At 39.6% G+C, this 17386-nt stretch overlaps 1 protein-coding gene across 1 annotated transcript in view; it reads right to left on the bottom strand.

Annotated features, from left to right (window-relative positions):
• Positions 1-17386, bottom strand: part of dgkb (diacylglycerol kinase, beta) — a 302801-nt gene that overhangs the window by 56961 nt on the left and 228454 nt on the right. Inside the window, exon 22 of the mRNA XM_042332421.1 lies at positions 10709-10904. Within this exon, the coding sequence (XP_042188355.1) occupies positions 10709-10904 (196 nt within the window). The remainder of the gene's footprint in view (positions 1-10708; positions 10905-17386) is intronic.

Below are 17386 nucleotides of genomic sequence, written 5' to 3'. Positions count from 1 at the left end.
TGTACATTTTGTAGGCGAATGCGGCTGCCAATATTCACAGAGCAATGTCCCACAAACAGCCATGGTGTGAATGATCAATTTTATCTGGGGAATTGTTGTCCAGGACACTGGGAGAAACTCTTTTTTTTGAATAGTGCCATGGGATCTTTAACGTCCACCTGATCAGACAGGACCTCAGCTTGACAATTAAACACAATACCTCTTTGAAAGTAAATTAATTTAACTAATCTTTCATCTGCTCTGGCTTCTTTTCTTATCCCTTCTACAATTGTCTGTCCATCAAACATTTATCTCCAACTTTATTATTTTCTGTCCAATGGCAGCTAAATTCTTATTCTGCAGCTCAAGGTACATTACATGAAAGTACAGGAAAGAACAGTTTAAAAGCCACATAAGGCAATTGTTCCACTTGCATGAAATAGAATTCTGCTGTGCACAACTCTCAGTAAGATAGGAAGTTGAATAAGACAATTTCCATGGCCAATCCTAAACTCAGTCAACAATTCCCTGCCCTACCTTTCAGACTGTATGACATCCAAGACCAGTTTTACAACACTGTGATGTAAGAAACTGCTACCATTGAGGATAAAGAATAATCGATGGGATACAGTAAATTAATGACTAGAAGAGATATAAAGTAGATATTGAAATTTTGAAGTTGAAGAAGCTACAAGCAAGTCAAAGGACTGTGTACTAGCTGCTGGAGGCTTTGTACTGTTAATAATTTTAATCTTTCTCTGCCATTACGGGTTGTCATTTGACCTATTCAGTGGTCCAAGACCCTATCTTGCATTAAGGACGCCGTATAAATACAAATTATTGTCATTTTCATCAGTGTAAATGCCTGGGATATGCAATGGCATTGCTTAATTTCGTGATTACATTTGATTAACTCCAATCAGTTTTTGTTATTTTCTGAATTAAATGAACTGTTCAAAGAATATTGTAGATATTTGTCAAAACTGAGTCAGAATGTTTTCTGTAGGAATCTAGTCAGGAATTTATTCAACTTTTTAATATCCTACCCTCATTTTCTGAAGGCAAGCTGTTCAGTTTAGCTGGTTAGACTCCAGCAGTACCCCAACACACACTCTGGGGTCCCCAAGCTTTTTCTAACCTGTGCCTAATATTCTCCGGAAGGCCAGCAGGATTCATCCCTCCAGGGAGAGTGGGCATTCCATTCCAATAAATATCTCTAGAATTTCCATATGTAGGTGGGATAGTCATTCACTTCACGACTATCTATGGAACATTTGCTGTATGCAAATTGTCTGGTGCTTTCACCTATAAAATACACTACACTAATTCCTGTAAAGTGATTTGAGAAGTCTTGATGTGAAAGGCACTATATTATATGCAAGGATTATGATCATGATTATTATTATAATGAATTAACCCTTTCCTATCCCAGAGGTACTGGGCCAATTGCAGCACTATAGTCAATTGCAATGCAGTTGAAAAGCATTCACCCCCTAACAGCTTCTAATTCTTTCCCCCTCTCCCGAGTGTGTAAAGTTCAAGAGATCAGAATCACTGAATGATGACCTTGTTCAACACACAGCAGACACCAGTAAAGTGAATGCTGTGGTGTTGCAGCTGTCTGGTAGAAGTACGAATTCAAGTCAGGAGGCAATAATCAGTAAGCAATGTAATTTGATCTTTTCTTCCTTTTTGTCTCGAGTCTCAAAAGAAAAAAAGTCTAACCTTTGACTGGAGACTGCTCTATTGCCAAAGGTGGCAATGTTAATTTATTGCAGTCGCAATAATCAATGTATGCAATCTGGTACAGAGTTAGTAAAGATCAGGGAATCAAAAATCAGAGTCTGCTGCACATTTATTCCTCCATCTGACTGCACGTTACTATTTATACCTGCAGAGTAATGATACACAGCCAGTCCCTGCCACTTCTAAAGAGCAATAAAATGTCATGATATGTGGCTATGTCAATAGAGTACAATTAGCCATCATTACTTCTAAAGACGGTCATTGACTGATGAGCTACTGAGCTTTCAAAATGAACCGTGTACCCCTATCAAACAGCATTGGTGGATAGTATATTAATGAAGCTATTTTATAATTTTGACTGAGGGAAATCAGGATAATGCCCATTATACTTTGTTCTATCCTGTGCCATAATTATGGTAATGAAGAGGTTTATGTGCCAGTAATGTCCCAATTGTACAGTAGCACATTGCTTTCTTCACACTTTAGTGTGATGAGCCATCAGCTCACAGTCTGGCGATGTTACGGTGCTAGAAAGTGCCACTATAAAGGGAAACAAAATTTCTCCAAGTGTAATTCCTTCTGCTTGCCTGTTAACAGAATAGCACAGACGACATTAATTTGGCAACTTGTGAGAACATCTAAATGGGATGCTTTCATAGTATCACCTGCAATTGCACAAACCCCGACTGTTCTATAGCTCTCCCCAGCCCTTGTCATTATACACGTCAATTAATTTGATCATATTTACAGTTACATTAAAGGCAAAATACACTGACTATATTAGATACTTTGTTCTGATAATTTCTCATTGTATCTCAAAATATTGTCACTTCTTTCAGATTTTATATATATGTGTTTTTTAAAAAAAAGCAAAAATGTGATCCCAATACAACAGTGAACCCGAGCAAATGGCTTGATTGAAAGCAAATTATTCCAAGCAGCTAACCCAGTTTAGATTCCACATATAAAGAAATGGATCTCACCTGGTTGATACACAAAGATGATTAAGTACTATCTGGGATATAATGGCTTGATTTTAATCTTGGATCTGGTGAAGCAGTGTTGAAACACTGGCACCTTCAGCAATAAAATGAGTTCCTGATCCTCATCAGATTTAAAATAAACATGGTGCTGATTCTGAATCTGCAGAGGTTTCTGAGGAAACAACAGTCCAGAAGTTGGACTGTTCACTCCCCAAATGGGCATTGAGATCTGGTTTTAGGAACACATTTAATTACATTTTCTGTCTCTGTTGATAAACTTCATTCATGAAATGTGTTTAGGTATACTGATTTACTCCCCTTCTATATATTTCAGGATTCAAGCTAAATATTATCTTCACCAGCTTTGCGAAGATATATATCTTATCTGTTATATAACTTGATTCAAATAAAGACCTGTGATCACCTGTGAATTCTCTGTTCGTTAGGAATCAGCGCACTGAGATTCTTCCCCGCGTGAAGGGCACTATATAAATGCAAGTTGTTATTGGCAGCAATAGAGATCTAATTGAGTTTATTGTGTGTTTCGCTAAGTAAAAATCAAATCTGTAGCTGGATACAGATGGTAAACTTGAAAACCATCCTTTGAAAGAAACATTAAACCAAGGTCCCATCTGTCTGTTCAGGTAGCATGAAAGACTCAGTGGAACTACTTTTAAAGAAAATGCAGTTCCTTCTGACATCCTCGCCAACAAACCCCTTATAAAATCAATTGCTCACTTTGAGGTTGTTTGTGGGACATGGCTGTGTGCATAGTGGCTGCTGTTTACCTACTAATACACAAATATGAATTACTTAACAGTAAATCTTATGAAACTCTTTGAGATGTTTCAACAATGTGATAAGGTGCAATATCAGACGAGGTGAATATTATGACTAAATTGGAGATCTATTTTGCGGCATTTCTTAATAAGATTCCTTTGATTGAGTATAGCTCATCAAATTGGAATTCCTACATGTCGGCATCCAGTTACTACAGTTCTCATTTAGCAACTAATTGCTTATTAAAGGATCTGTTAAGAAATACCACAAGTTAGATATTCATTTAATAATTCATTGCTCCTTTTTCTTTCTTGAGGCCTCAACATAACCAATACATTTATATCTCTTTATTTTCTTACAAGGCCTCACAGTAACTGTTAAGCGCTCTGAGACACTACCCTGTGTGGAGGGTGCTATATAAGTGCAAGTTGTTGTTATATTGTGTTTTTACACAACTGTACATTTGGCTTACTTGCATGTGTGTTATAATCAAAATAATGTGTACATTAAACCTGGCACTGCACTGAATATTTTAACACATAGTTAATGTATGAAAAGACCAAAATAATTTATGATTATAGTGAATGTGTTCAATTAATACAGCGATAGGCACATCACCTCAATATGGCAGATTCTTGGCACCCCTAACACTTATTTCACACTATCATGCCAGTTGTGGCCTCAGGTAAGCTAAATATGAACATCATCTCCAGTGGTGCACTCAATCTTCCTCTACAGCTGTTTTAAAGCAAGCTGATTTGGAAAATCGGAAAGATGAAGAATATAAATGCTTCATTTGTCGGATCATATTTGGCATTTACATGGCTATATTCATTCTCACTTTAACAAAGAGTCATAAGAGTGTGGATAAAAAAATAAACTTGTGATGTGGTAATTATCATTAGTGAAATATTTCAAAGCTTACAGCAACACCCAACAGACAGCCATGAGGTGAATGACAGATTTTTTTTAGGAGAATTCCTGGCCAGGACATTGGAAGTAAATCCTTTTTGAACAGTGTCATGGGATCTTTAATAGGCAGATGGGATTGTGGTTATCATCTTATCTGACAGCACCTCTAAAAATGCAGTGCACCCCCAGCATTGGAGTATATCAGCCTAGAATATGAGCTCAGGTCCTGATGTGGGGCTTGAACCTGCAACCTTCTGACTAGAGCCAAGAATGCTAACGCCAACACTAATCTCAGGTTACAAGTGAAAATACATAATAACTCACCAATACATAAGGAACTTACATTTCTATAATGTCTTATTATGGAGTAACATCGTCAAAGGCTTTAGAGCAGTTATTGTGAAGCATAATGACATTTTCTTGCAGGTAAAGAGAGATGTACAATTGGTTGCCACATTTTGTCCACAAAATATACAGTCAATTCACTTTACAGTATATTCTGTGAAGCGCTTTGAGACATCTTGAAGATGTGATAAGGCGCTCTATCAAATGCAAGGGTTATAGGATTTATAGAGATATTTTGCATATAGCAAGTTCTGTCAACCTGCTGTGAAGTGAAAGACCAATTTTATATGGAAGAATTCTGGCCAAGATACCAGAAAAAATTCCCTTCTCTTTTAGAATCCATTTGTGAACAGGCAGGCAAGGATGCCTCATCTGAACCATATCCTCGCCAACAATACAACATCTTCTATTTATATAACTTTGTGCACGTGAATGGCGTCTCAGAGTGCTTCACAAGGAAGAGATACATTATTCCACCCAGCACTACAAGCCTTGACTGTGGGCACAAGTTCCAATCTTGGACTTGAACCTATAATGGTTGCGATCCAGTCGAGAATACTTCCAAATGAGCCAAGCTGAAACCAAGGCAAAACTTTTGAAATAACTCGTATTACACGTGCGGCTTAAACTATAAATGTAATTTACTGTAGGAAAAAAACAGATTGTACCTTTAAGGCTGTAAGGTGTCATCGTGCACAATCCTGTTTAGATTAATACTCCTTTCAGTTTATGCTGACCTGGATATCAGACTTGGCCTCAGCAAGTTCCATTAAAAAAAATCCATTCTAATTCTCACCTGCACTTTTTTTAAAACCACTTATCAAATAATGATCATGTCACTGAGAGAAGGTAGAGCTCCAAGGCATTACACATTACTTTTGTTTTGTTTTTCCAAGAAAACATCATTGCAAACTGCTAGACAGTTTGGTTTTAAAAATAAAAGCAACCCTTCAGGGCTCTAGGGAGGAAACATTCGAACATGGGAAGGTCTTGGATGTTCCAGACAGATTCGGGGTGTGAGTGGGGTTTGGGGAAAAGGGAGAGTTTCGATGAAAATTAACTTCAGTACTAGCTGTCAAAGAACTTTAACACTGCATTAAACAGAATGGTTTTAATAAAAGTGAAATCAATGAACTGATTTTATTTGGCTAAAAGGTTTGATCGCTTTCTAGAAATCTTTACCATGTTTATCCTATTGTAAAACAAGAGTGAACTATTGTGGGCACTAAAGATTGATCATTTTGGCTGCTCCTTTTGTTCAGGGAACATCGGCTTACTTTGTGTCCTCTGCCACAATTTTGCCTCACTCTCTCGAACTCTATCCCAGAGACCCTCTGATTTGTTCCCTTTTCTTCCCACATTCAAGGCTCATCTCAAAATGTACCTCTATGACTATGAGGCATCATTCTCCTTCCCATCCCCCCTCAGCTTCCACCCACAGCTTGGGTGCCCATCCAGTACTGTCAAGCTAGATAGATGTAAATAGTATTGTCCCTTTCTTCACCAGGATTCCTTAAGACCATATTCAGAACTGAGTACGTTCAGGGAAAAACTGGTTGATCTAAAGTTTACAAGGTACATTGAGTCACAGTTAGGGTAAAAGCCCTCACACTAGTAGAAATAATATTTGGTATAGCACCTTATAACAGGGGACTATCTTAAAGCACTTCACAGGTTTTACTATAAGGTGTAGTGACTGTGTAGTTTGTAGGCAAAGAGTACAAATCATGCAACAAAACTGGAAATCAAATGTTGAGGACCAAAATAAAATGAAGGGGAGCAATTGAACACTGAAATCACAACAATGGCATAGATATCACCTGCCCCGGCCCTACCCTGTTTTTGCAATGCAAAGGAATGGGGTCCCACATCTCAACATCCCAGTGAGGTGCAGGTCAATATATCAATCACATCAAAGCAAAATGTTGATTTATGTACATTTATACGGTGTCCTTCACATCGGGAGGATGTCTCAAAGTGCTTCACACTGCTGGCTAGGCATGGGAGCCGAAGGGGGTGGGGAGGGGAGAGATGACGGTTATCATGGTCAAACCCTTGAGCGTTTTGGACGAAATGTTCTCATTCCACCTAATCGTGAAGTTACCATCGGATTGATTTTAGTGTTTCATGGTTAATTTGATGTAATACCATTAATGGTTTGTGCCTCTGTGTGATAACAAGTTTGCATTCATATAGCACCTTTCAGGTTGGGAGAATGTGCCACGATCCCAGACAATGCAGGGTTTGCTAGTCCACGGATAATCACCTTATGGAGTTCACCCAGTGATTCAGTGGGTAACTGCACTGTCTGATGTGCTTCTGCACCGATCAGAGCGTGTGCTCTATTGAGCTGTCTGAGCTTAGTGGGGTAGCAGTGGGAGCTCGATAATTGGTCTCAATCAATGTCCCTGGCCCAGGAGTGAACACATGAATCAGGGCTCCTGCTTCCCATGTGCATGTGAGTGGACATCAGGGGAGGGAGGTGTGGGCTCAGTCGAGATGCTCCACGAGGTAGAATATCCTGCTGTGGCTCACTGTGATGAGGTACTGGATGACTGCCGGGAGCATGGAACTGTGAACCCAGCAGGAGTTATTAACTTCAGGAGAGGAAAGAGAAGGAGAAAAGTGAGGAAAAATTAACTAATGCCAGAGACGTACACCATGCAGCAGTGCAATCGTTGCCTGTACTGAACCTGAACCTATACCAGCAGTAGTGGAGTTAATGTACAGGTTAGCCTGTGCTGACATCGCTTTTTACACGGTTCACTTGCTCTGCTCCTGGGACACTCTACCATTACAAATGCTACAGTACTTTCTTGGTTTAAAATGTCTTATTCACTACTTACATTTTAGCAGGATTTCCAGCCCTTCACCGACACCCGGTGCTACATCAAAACTCAAAAAATATCATGTTTTTTCAAATAGAAAAATAAAGCAGTAAGTTGGATGTAAAAGGGGTACATTGCATAAAAGTAGCTAATGTGATTATACACTGAGAAAGCCACAAGTTTAACTTCACAACAGGAATTAACTTATTTATGCTCAACTTCTTTATGATTCAAGTTCTTAGTATGTGGAATAGACTCACCTAGTGCAGTAAACACTGAATTAGTACAGTAGTAAATATGCTAAACTTAGCAAACGAATAGCAAAGTCCTTCCCTGCCAGAACTGAAAGATGCTTCAAACAGCATTTGTGATTTTTTTTCAGTAATGCACAACTATTATCTGTTAATTATACGAAAACATATTTTCCAATATTGTTAACTGTACATTTGTCATATTAAGCAAAAACACAAGCAGGAAGTGTGCTTTTATCACATGAAAAACTGAACGTGGCTTGAATAGAGATCAGATGAGTCCCTGCTGATGGGATCATGCTGAGCAGACTTGGGCTCTCGCACAACAGCTCACTGCCGATGTAGTCACACCTTCTGCTCAAGAGGAGCTGTGCAAGTACTGGCAGCAGAGCAAGCCTTGAGCACACAGATCTCATTAAATAGCTCTTCAGGGATTGCGCCTCAGTCAAGTCCATTGTTGCTGAGCTCTTTACTGATTCAGACAATTTGGATTCACTTGTGCTGGCTTTTAAAATCATTTAGTGCCACATGTGTGCAAGAAGACATTTGACTCACTTTTCGCATCCCAACCCACCCTGTACACATACAACATTATATTGGCAATAATTTGGCAACAGTAGTGGACCGTTCCTCTATGTTCACCTGATAAGGGTTGCTTGGTTTAAATGACTTGTTTAACCCTTTTTTTCTGACATTTTCTCCTATTCATTTTCCTGTCTGTCTGTTCTGAATGTCCAATTAATTACAAACCTGGTTAACCTCCCATTCCTGGAAGGCAAGGGTCACATTAATACTACTCGTAATTGAAGATCAGTCAGTCATCTCCTACAGAGAGACACTACAGGCAATCACATGATTCCTTTCGCAATACTTAGTAGCATAGAAAATTATAGCACAGATAAAAGCCACTCAGCCCATCATGTATGTGTTGGTTCTTTGAAAAAGCAACCCATTCAGTCCCATTTACCTATCCTTTTTTCCTGCACATTGCTTTTTAAGATATCTTTCTTGTCTCCTGTCAAAAGTTAACAATAATAATAATCCTTGCATTTGATATAGAGCTTTTCACGTCTTCTCGACGTCTCAACTAGACTGTAAAGTGAATTGACTGTATATTTGTGGGCGAAACGCGGCAGCCAATTGCACGCAGCAGTGTCCCACAAACAGTCGTGGATTGAAAATGACCAATTTATTATTGTTTTGTTTTGGAGGGATTATTATTAGGCGTGTGGAGTAAGGAAATTTGCCCAAGGTTTCGCCCTGCCTGCAATGAACCCAGGTGTCTCGCTTGGAAGGCACTGAGCTCCAGGACGCCACAAGAAATATGAAATATGCCTCAAACACCATACCCAGAAGGGCATGCCACATCCTAAACTCTGTGTAAATACATTCCTCCTAATTCCCCCCCTCCCCTCCCCTTTGCTAATCATCTTCAATTGTCGCTTTTCCCCAGTCATTGAATCATACTGAGTCATGCCACAGGGTATTGACTCTGGTCAGTGTCAGAGAGTCCTGCACAGCTTCAGTTTCATGCAGTGCCTGAGGGATGTAGACTCCAGCCAATTCACTCAGAGAGAGTGATTGATTTTGAAGCAGAATTCTCCATCTTTCCAGATGAAGAAAAGGAGGAATTAAGAGAAGGGCCTCTCTTTCCAGCAGCTGCCTCAGGCAGAAAACTCTTGTTCAAGGTGTGCTCCTGACTCAGTGCATATTTCCTTTGACAAACACAACGTATGAACTGTATCTTTTTATTTGCAGATGCAATTGTCTAAACAAGTCATTCCCAGCAGGAATTCTATCATTGACCAGTGCCTGTGGCAGGTTTTCAACTGCCTCCTCCTATGTGGATTGCCATGAAGATTGTTTGTGAAAATCACCTTTTCGACTTGATAAGCTGTCCAGTATCCTTCAGGCAACAAAGGATTCATTCTTGAAGCCAGCTGCAGACTCACCTATTGTGTTTCAAGTGAAGATGTAGTATGGGAAGTCTCTAATCAAGATAAAAAGATCCAAATTCCCCAGAGAACATGTTGAAATGAGGAAAGCATTAGTATTCATGTCCCTTCCGGTTGGATCCTTTTAGTAGGTTCATTGGAAGCTTGGTTACATACAATTATGTACAAATTACCCAGATCTACTCCATATTTGCCCACATTTCTGCTGGTGCTAAAATGTCAAGTACAGAGGACTACACTGATGGAGCAGAAGATATGTGAATAGTCCCAACAATTTCAGATAAGAGTCCACCATTGATCCATCTCATCTACCCATCTACTCAATTTCCCAAAAGGTTTCTTCAATACATTTATCTCGTCATCTAATACAAGACACGATGCACCGAATGGCCTCCTTTTGTGCTGTATAATTCTATGAAGAAGACACAAATTTACACTTATTTAGCACCTTTAATGAAGGTAGCCCTTTGGTCCATCTCATCCCTTCAGAATACACATCCTACCGTTGTCCCATCACAGCATCAAGCTGCTTTTTGAGTCCAGTGTCTTGGCATTTGTATTCTGTTAAAATACCTCATTGCAGATCAAATGCTGTATTTCTGATGCTGCCGTGCACTATTTGTATCACGATACATTGGCACTGAGAGAAAATTCTGGCTTTGCAAAAACACCCATCTTTTAATGGGAAAATGTTGCAACAAAGAACTAATGAAGAGTAACGGATGAACCAACAGATTTTTTTCTTAATTCATAATATTCTGGGGTAAGCTAAAGACAAGGTCACTACTTCTGTTGAAGAAACATATTTGTGTTCAATATGTTCGCAGAGTTTTGGGGACAGATAAATGAATGTTACTATTGTACAAGAGAACTGGCTTCATGTATTGATTTTAAAATATTCTTATAGCACAGACTGTAGAGAGTCTTACCTTGAGCACAGAACTTCAGCTCTTTAGCATCTAAAACTGTGCCCCGTTTATCTGGTGCCTTTTTACTGGCTCGATGATAACTCCGTCTTTTTTTGCTCTCGCCCCAAAGGTTTGATCCTCCATGTATGCTTGGTATGTTCAACACAGCAATGCCTTCCAGGGAAATATTACTCAAATCCAGCAAAATACCATCAACCTGGAAAAAGAATCAAAAAAATTTTGACCTCACAGAGTGGTGCACACATAGAATAAAAACTCAACTGAAATTATGTTCAGTCTTATCCTGTTAGGTCACTAAAAAAATTAAATTCACACAGAATTGTGAAAAGTTCTTAAATATGGTTTCAGCTTAGAAGCCCAATTTTCTGCGGTTATTAAAAAGACCTGAGTTCCAAATTTCATTCGAGAGGATGTAAAATTAGCACTGAAGGAAAAGCAAGAAGGAATAGTTTACATTGTGCTAAATGATTCCTTTATTAATGCACGGTACAAATATCTGATTAAGTCACAAGTACAGAGATCGATGAACACAGAGTACATACTGTGGTCCAGGTCCTGTTGGGATGATTGATATGTCATCTATAGAGTACAGGTGGTAAGGGTTGAATAATGCATGGTTCTAGCCTGAAAGAATTTTGTCTTGATTTATTTTTGGGAGATAAGGAATAGTTTCAGTTTTATCTTCTTGAAGGTTTTCTCTCTGAACAATCGGTTTCCTTTGAAGACTGAGTGTGCTAGAGAACTTTGGTCAGTTCAAGTTCCACAAAGTCTGCTTCATCTAATGTGGGAAATGACCTTTCCTCGTTCCACACATTAATGCTGTGTCAGTTGGTGGCACTTTCACCTGCGAATCAGATGATTGTAGATTCAAGCCCCACTTCAGGACTTGGAACTCATATAGGGTAAGCTGACACTCCATTGCAGTGCTGCAGTGTACTGCACTGTTGGAGGTGCTGTCCTTCAGATGAGATGTTAAACCAAGGCCCCATCTGCCTTTTTAGATGGGCATTAAAGTTCACATTGCATCATTCGAAAAGAGTGTTTTTCCCATAGTCCTGCCAACAATCCAGCAAATATAATTGGTCATTCACTTCACAGCTGTTTGTGGGACTTTGCTGTGCACAAATTGGCTGCCACATTAGTGTTACCAGATTATTTGACCACAAAGGGAACCTCAGGCACAGCCCAATCCTATCCTCACCTGACATATCCCCAGACATCATTTCCAGCAGAGGTCACTGGAGAAAGATCAAGGAGTGAGATCATAGACTGATTTTACCATTTCCAACCCAAAGATGATGCTCGAACCATAGAAATTTACAGCACAGAAAAAGGGCATTCATAAGAACATAAGAAATAGGAGCAGGAGTAGGCCATTCGGCCCCTCAAGCCTGCCCTGCCATTTAATAAGATCATGGCTGATCTTCTAACCTAATTCCATTTACCTGCTCTATCCCCATATCTCTTAATCCGTTTAGGTTTTAAAAATCTATCGATCTCAGTCTTGAATATATTCAATGATCATCCCATCATGTCTGTGCCTGTTCTCTCGAGAGCAATCTTTTCAGTGCCATTTACATGCTCTTTTGCTATACCCCCGGAGCTGAATCTTGAAGGCCCAAGTTGCCTCTTCAAGGGCAATTGCTGAACCCTTAACTATTGCTCTCAGCTGAGATCAAACTGCTTGGCCCAGAAGAAAAAAAAATTATACAATACAATTTGCATTTATATACTGCCTTGTATATTGGGAGGATGTCTCAAAGTGCTGGAGCAATATTGATTTATTATATTTTTACAATACTTTTCCGCCAGCAAAACCAGTGACTTCAGGTCAGTAGAGTCATTGAATGCCCTTGTTTTGAGAGATTCAAGAACAGAACAAAAGCCACAAACTGCATATGTTGGCAGGTCTCCTACCAGCTCCAAGTCTTAGCAGGATTTTTATTGTGCTGGCACTGGGGCATGTGCCACTGCAATGCCAAATTACAAGGGAATGCCTCCAAATCTATTGGATGCAAAAGTAGGTAGAGGGGAAGTAATCTTTTCTTTTCCTGTCAACTTCCATTCATACATGTTAAAAGGAAATATGAAAAGAGGCACAATAAAATAAACATTTGTCCCAGAGTTTCTGAACGGGTAACCCATTGACTGGTCACAAGAACAAGACAAAGAGAGAGCAGAGCTTTCTGGAGCTGAAATATATCATCAGCGAGAATTGTCACATGAATGAGTCAACAAAATTGACCAGCTGGCAGGTTATTATTATCATGCACACAAGATATTGAACATTTGGCAAAAATAAGTCATTTCTCCACCTGCTTTACTGCTTCTGCAGGGGTCCATCATGGACGAGTGACAGAAGGAAGCTCAAGCACTATGATTTCCAACCGACTCTGGCAAACTCTCTGGTTGTGTCATCCAGGGGTAACACCTACTTGACTTGTGGCAAGGCGCTTCTACTCCTTTATCTTCAGGAGAGGAACAGAAACGTTAAAGAGAAAGTCTGTGGCATTTGGGAGGCGAGCGAGCAACAAAACAATTGTACTGCAGTAGAGCTCGCGGATAAAGCAGTGGGCATATCTCGGTCATTTCTTTTTAAATGTACTTTGTGTAAGATTGAAGCTTCCAACAAGCAATGATGGAGTATCTGCTGAGTGTTAATTTGTAAACCCTAATCCTACAAGGATTATTGGTTTACAGTAATAATCATAGCAGGGATTTGGTTTCCACCTATGCCAAATGCCCTCTGTGCACACTGTACTTCCCATGCTTTATTTTTGAATCCAAGAAAACAAATCAGCTGTTTAATAAAAGTATAGTCGGCACATAAAAGAGTGCTTGGTGATAGAGGAAAACGCAAGGTACTATAATTAGAATTCTGTCCAGATCAGAACACACAGAGCTGTGTTATCTTTTTCCAAGCTGTTCCAAGAGTGTCTCATGGAGTGAAGACAAGATTTACCTTCAGCAGTGCTAACTGGCCATTTTTCCCTCCCCCTTAACTCCCTCCCCAACTCAGGCTTCGAATCAGGCTGTATGAAATACTTTGAGGCATCCTTCTGATGTGAAAAGCACTACATTAATGTTAATTATAGTTGTCAGAGAGAATATTTTGGTGAGAATCTTGGAGAGGCATTCAAGATGCTAAATGGGATGAAGGAAGTAACCCAGGAACAATAGGTTTGGAGACACGAGACATCTGGACAAGAGGAACAGATTCAGATGGGTAATTTTAGGACAGTCACCAGGAAGTACTTCTTTACTCAGAAGGCAATTAATGTCTTGAAAGTGTTACCAGGAAGGGTGACTGAGGCCAGAATTCAGAAGCTATTTAAGAAAGAAAAACTTTGATTCTCAATCGGCAGAAGCTGGAGTGGGTATTTCTAGAAGCTTGAGATCAAGTGAATTTTGAAAAGCAAAGTTGTTTTGAAGGATTGTGTCTAAAACAAATTTATTTGAACTTTTTTTAAGCAAAGGAATTCTATATAACCAGTGTTGTAGTGCCTGTGGAAAGGAGGGGGTTGAGGGGAGAGAAGCGGAGATAGGACTGAAAGTCATTTCATAAACACTTCTTAATACCTAGTTCAAAGAATATAGTCCTTCAGAGAACGGGAATATTCCTTGTATTTGGTTCATATTCAGATGAGTAGAAAATCAGTGAAATCAAAAAGTCAACCCCTGAAAAAACCCACAATGTATTTGATTGAGTAACTATTCTCCCAGTGATATGGTCAACAGTTGTGGTACACTTGATACCAAGCTGATGCCTTGAAGCCATAGTCCAGCATGAGTCTTATAGCAAGAGCGGTAGAGGGGAAATAAAAGAGGATTTCTTAAAAAAAAGTAAAAATAACTAAGAAAGAGCAAGTCTGGAGAGCAGTGTGAGAAGTCATGGCACAGCACAAACGTTTGTTCTCAGATTTCCCCACACATTAAACCTTGAGCAGGGTGACCAAATGTTGTGATATATAGTATCAGTTTTAAACGTTTAGTCTAATTTTATGTTGTTCTTGCTCAGTTTTTAAATGAACTCAAGACAGGGCCAGGTCAAATTTAGCCAGAGACAATAACTCATCTGGGGACTGTTCCCAGAAATTGGGGATGTATGGTCACCCTACCATAGGGGAAAGTACAAGCACTAGTAACATGAGCTATTGTCTCTCTTTGACCGTGCCTTCAGCTCCCCTCTCGACTCTCTTCCCCCTCCTCGCTCCCTCCCTTCCCTCCCCTCACCCTGACCATTTCCCCCCTCCTCGCTCCCTCCCTTCCCTCCCCTCACCCTGACCATTTCCCCCCTGCTCGGGTCATGACCCAACTGTGCAGCGCCTTGGGACGTCCTCCTGACGTGAAAGGCGCTTTATAAATGGAATCTTGTTGTTGTTGTTGTCATATCCCTGCTGGGCTGATCATTGAGCAGCATTGGGAAACAGGTCTCCAGTTGCTTTTTTTTAAGCTGCATCAGTTTTGTTGGTCGATTGAAGCAGCCTTCAGGCAGAAGCAATGAAAGGTTTCAAACAGATAACTTTTAAATCTCTATCCATTTTACACTAAAACATTTTTCTTTTTTTTAAAAAAACACAAATGCTGTTTTGACTCAATAGCAAAGTGAGAACTGAATTAATTCCTAATAATATCATAACTAAATTGAGTATCAAAAAGTAGTGTTCTCTTTACTAAATAAGGTACGGCAATATTTGTACAGCCAACAAGGTCTCAGATTTATTTTCTGGCTGAATCTGATGGGACAAAATCCTTGATAGAAAATATTACTACTACTACTAGTAATAATCCTTGCATTTGATATAGCACCTTATCACATCGTCGAGACGTCTCAAAGCATTTCACAAAATATACTGTAAACTGAATTAACTGTAGATTTTGTGGACAAAATGCTGCAGCCAATTGCGCATCTCTCTTTGAAAATGTCATTTGTGGGTGAAATCGCAAAATATACAATCAATTTTCAGTCATCGCAAAATAAAAAAAATAATACTGCAAAAGCTTAACACCTTCATGGTATACTTTATTTTACCATTATTCTAGGTTCAATTAAATATTTCACAAATGTGCTGAAGGTCAATTAAAACTGCATTATTTCATTCTGGGAACCACACCTAGGTAAATACACAGTGGCCTCAACAAATGATATGCGTAACCTATGTCAGGACTCCCACTGTCCTAGTCTGGGGCTTGTCAGGCTAGAAAAGACTGTATAATTGGCAACACATATATTTTTAACCTTATTTGCATGCATATTATATCTTTTACGTTGACAAGTAGCAGGAACAACAAAAGTCAATTAACTGCAGGGAATTCCCAGAAAGCAGCCGTACTATCATATAATTTTCAAGCTAAATTAAAATAATTTGATCTTTGACAGAGGAGAATTGTCGAACAGAAGGGGGTCCATCGCAAAATATGGTGAATAGCATTTGAATTCTAACTAATTTATGTCAGAGCCATCTTTATACATATTTAAGCATGTCTCATGCAAGGTATAATAAATATGCAATCTAACGCCTTCAAGGTCTCCCTGTGGTTAATTTAAAAGGGTCTGGAGTCTCCTAAACTAACAGTGATGACTTAAATAAAAAGAGTATTGTACAATAGAAGTTGATGGGTAGGACTTCCATTAACACCCAATATTAGGCTCAGCAGGTAGTTTCTGCTGTAATTATTTCACTAAGCCTACCTTCACACTTTGAAGACTGAGGATGTATTGGACACATTATCAGCTGAAGAAGCAGCACTGTTAATAACATTCACTAAGAGAATATTGGAAAAATAAAAAGCAAGTCTATAATACCTACTTTTCTTCCCTAGATTTTCCTTCAACTCATTCTTGGGAATTTCCTTACAACAATTCAGTGCTGCAGACATTATCTCTATTTCCCCACCCACCACCCCCCGCTGTTATAAAATAGCATTCGATTCTGTTGGAGTGCATCATTTGTGGTAAGGTTTGGTTCATTTTATTTGAAGTCTATTTAAAGCATTGGTCACTCCTGATGAGACTAGTGAATAACTAGTTGAAATCTTTGAAACTATTTTAGCTTTTAAAACAAACGCTTCCTTTCCTTGCATTGATATTTGGTATATTGCCTTTCATGTTGGGAAGATGTTTCAGAGTGTTTCACAGGATTTTACTGTGAAGTGGAGTGATTCTATTTGTAGGTGAATGTAACAGCCCATTTATGCACAGCAATGTCCGACAAACAGCCATAACGTGAATAACCAATCTTATTTGGGGGAATGAAGAAGCCCTCTCTTCTAGAGCAGTGCCATGGGATATTTAACGTCCCCCTGAACATGTAGATGGAACATTGGTTTAATGTCTCAACAACAACAACAACAACAACTTGGATTTATATAGCGCCCTCCACACCAGACAGCGTCTCAGAGCGCTTCACAATAACGGATCCCAGGGCCGAGCCAGGGGGAGGGGGAGGAAGGTGACCAAAGGTGTGGTCGAAAAGAAAGGTCTTCAGCAGAGACCTGAAAATAGGAGGAGAGGAAGCGAGGCGAAGTAGGAGGAAGGGAGTTCCAGAGCTTCGGGGCATAGTGGCTGAAGGCACGGCCGCCGAGGGTGGAGCGGAGGACTCGGCGGACGAGGAGAAGGCCAGACCCAGAGGAACGAAGGCAACGGGCACTATTTTGAGGAGAGAGGAGGCCAGAGAG

Source organism: Callorhinchus milii, unplaced genomic scaffold, assembly GCF_018977255.1.
Source record: "Callorhinchus milii isolate IMCB2004 unplaced genomic scaffold, IMCB_Cmil_1.0 Scaffold2, whole genome shotgun sequence".
NCBI lineage: Eukaryota > Metazoa > Chordata > Chondrichthyes > Chimaeriformes > Callorhinchidae > Callorhinchus > Callorhinchus milii.
The sequence above is the reverse complement of the archived record's forward strand: the minus strand, read 5'-3'. Positions and strand labels throughout refer to the sequence as shown.